Genomic DNA, 1,587 nt, shown 5'->3' with positions numbered 1-1,587 from the left:
AAGCCGGAGAACCCGGAGAGAACCCACGCTGCACGGGGAGAACATGGAGACTCCACGCAGGAAGATCCCGGGTGTCCTCACCGGGACGCCAACCGCCAACCTTCTAGCTGTGAGGCCACGGAGCTAACCACTGAACCACCTGCAGCCCGTTGTTATTATTGTTGTTTTAAATATATAAATATATATATATATTTAATTCTGTGACTTTACGAGATAGTTTCTGTAATTTAACCAAACAGGGAAAGTCTGTAAAATAGCAACTACAAACAAGAAGTTAATTTTTTTGTACAGTCCTTAAAAAACACACTTTTTTATTTCAAATAACAGCAAACATTTGTAAATAAATATTTTCTGCAGCTATAAAATCCAGTGAAGCCATTTTACCGTCAAACACTGTAAAAAATTCTACTTATATTGAATGCTTTAATGTGTTATCTGTAATTTAGTAAGAAAAAAAAAGAAAGCCTGTAAAGTAACAGCAAAGTGTTGAAAAACTACAGTGAAAGCACGTCCATGCACACATCACTTCCAGATGTGGAGGCCTGGTTACGGTTGCTAAGCTACGATTGGACGATCTCTGTTCAGGGGAGGGATTCGCTAAAACGGTTCAAATTGGTAGCACATGGAAGCTGACAGGTGTGAAATGCAAAAGGCCCAAACTAGGAGGTGTCGTGTCCGTACCTCGGGTGCGATGTAGTCCGGGGTGCCGCAGAAGGTGCGCGTGCTCATCCCCTCGTACATGTTCTCCTTACACATGCCGAAGTCTGCGATCTTGATGTGGCCCTCCGAGTCCAGCATCACGTTGTCCAGCTTCAGATCCCTGCAGCAGAGACGGCTCTGTGAGCGCTTGAGGAACATGTGTTGTGCACCGCTGCCAAACCTCCGAGCACTTCGTCTGTTTGCACATCGTAACAAACACTCATGTCTCGGCTTGAGATCATTTCTTTTTCTCCCGCCAGCCTTCTTCCTCTTACAATTCAGCTCGCATCCTCGCTTGTGTCTCGATTGGTCATTTTTTCCCCTCACTCGCCAGTTCTGGCACTTTTCTCCATCAGGTTGCCAAACAGGATACGAGCCCTCAGCTGAAGAGGGACGACCTTCGTCTCTGTCAGTGTCTCTGCTTTTAAAACCGCCGTCTTTAGCACAAACACTCTCCGTCTTTCTTCACCTCCTCCTGTCTGTTATCCCCTGATCACTAATGTAGGCAAAATGTTAGATAACCATATTGTGCAGCATCAGGTCAATCACTCACCTGTAGATGATTCCCTTTCGGTGCAAGAAAAACAAACCAACAGCAATCTCTGCTGCATAAAACCTGCAAAACACAAAATACCAACACAATGAAGCAACACACAAGAACGGCTTTCCTTAAAGAACAAATAAATCTGGAGGTGGCCTGCTGGTCCATGAGTTTAGCTCTCTTCTGTCGCAATCTAAAAAAAGCATGAAATGTCCACAAGTTGAATTTATCTGAATTCTTTTACACTAAACATGTGCAGTCGTCCTCACATGTGTTCACAGCCTCCCATTAGAGAAGGAAACCAGCAGCTTCAGTCACTGGAATCAGCTGAAACTGGCCAAAGTCAT

At 44.6% G+C, this 1,587-nt stretch overlaps 1 protein-coding gene across 2 annotated transcripts in view; it reads right to left on the bottom strand.

Moving 5' to 3' along the window:
* The window catches only part of prkcab (protein kinase C, alpha, b), a 134,431-nt gene that overhangs the window by 18,400 nt on the left and 114,444 nt on the right, over positions 1–1,587 (bottom strand). For both annotated transcript variants that reach the window (XM_008287546.1, XM_008287545.1), the window contains 2 exons: positions 1,253–1,315; positions 682–820 (listed from right to left, as the gene is read on the bottom strand). In XM_008287546.1, the coding sequence (XP_008285768.1) occupies positions 682–820; positions 1,253–1,315 (202 nt within the window). The remainder of the gene's footprint in view (positions 1–681; positions 821–1,252; positions 1,316–1,587) is intronic.

The sequence above is a fragment of the Stegastes partitus genome, unplaced genomic scaffold, assembly GCF_000690725.1.
Source record: "Stegastes partitus isolate 25-593 unplaced genomic scaffold, Stegastes_partitus-1.0.2 Scaffold506, whole genome shotgun sequence".
Taxonomy (NCBI): Eukaryota; Metazoa; Chordata; class Actinopteri; family Pomacentridae; genus Stegastes; species Stegastes partitus.
This window is presented reverse-complemented; position numbering and strand designations above follow the sequence as displayed.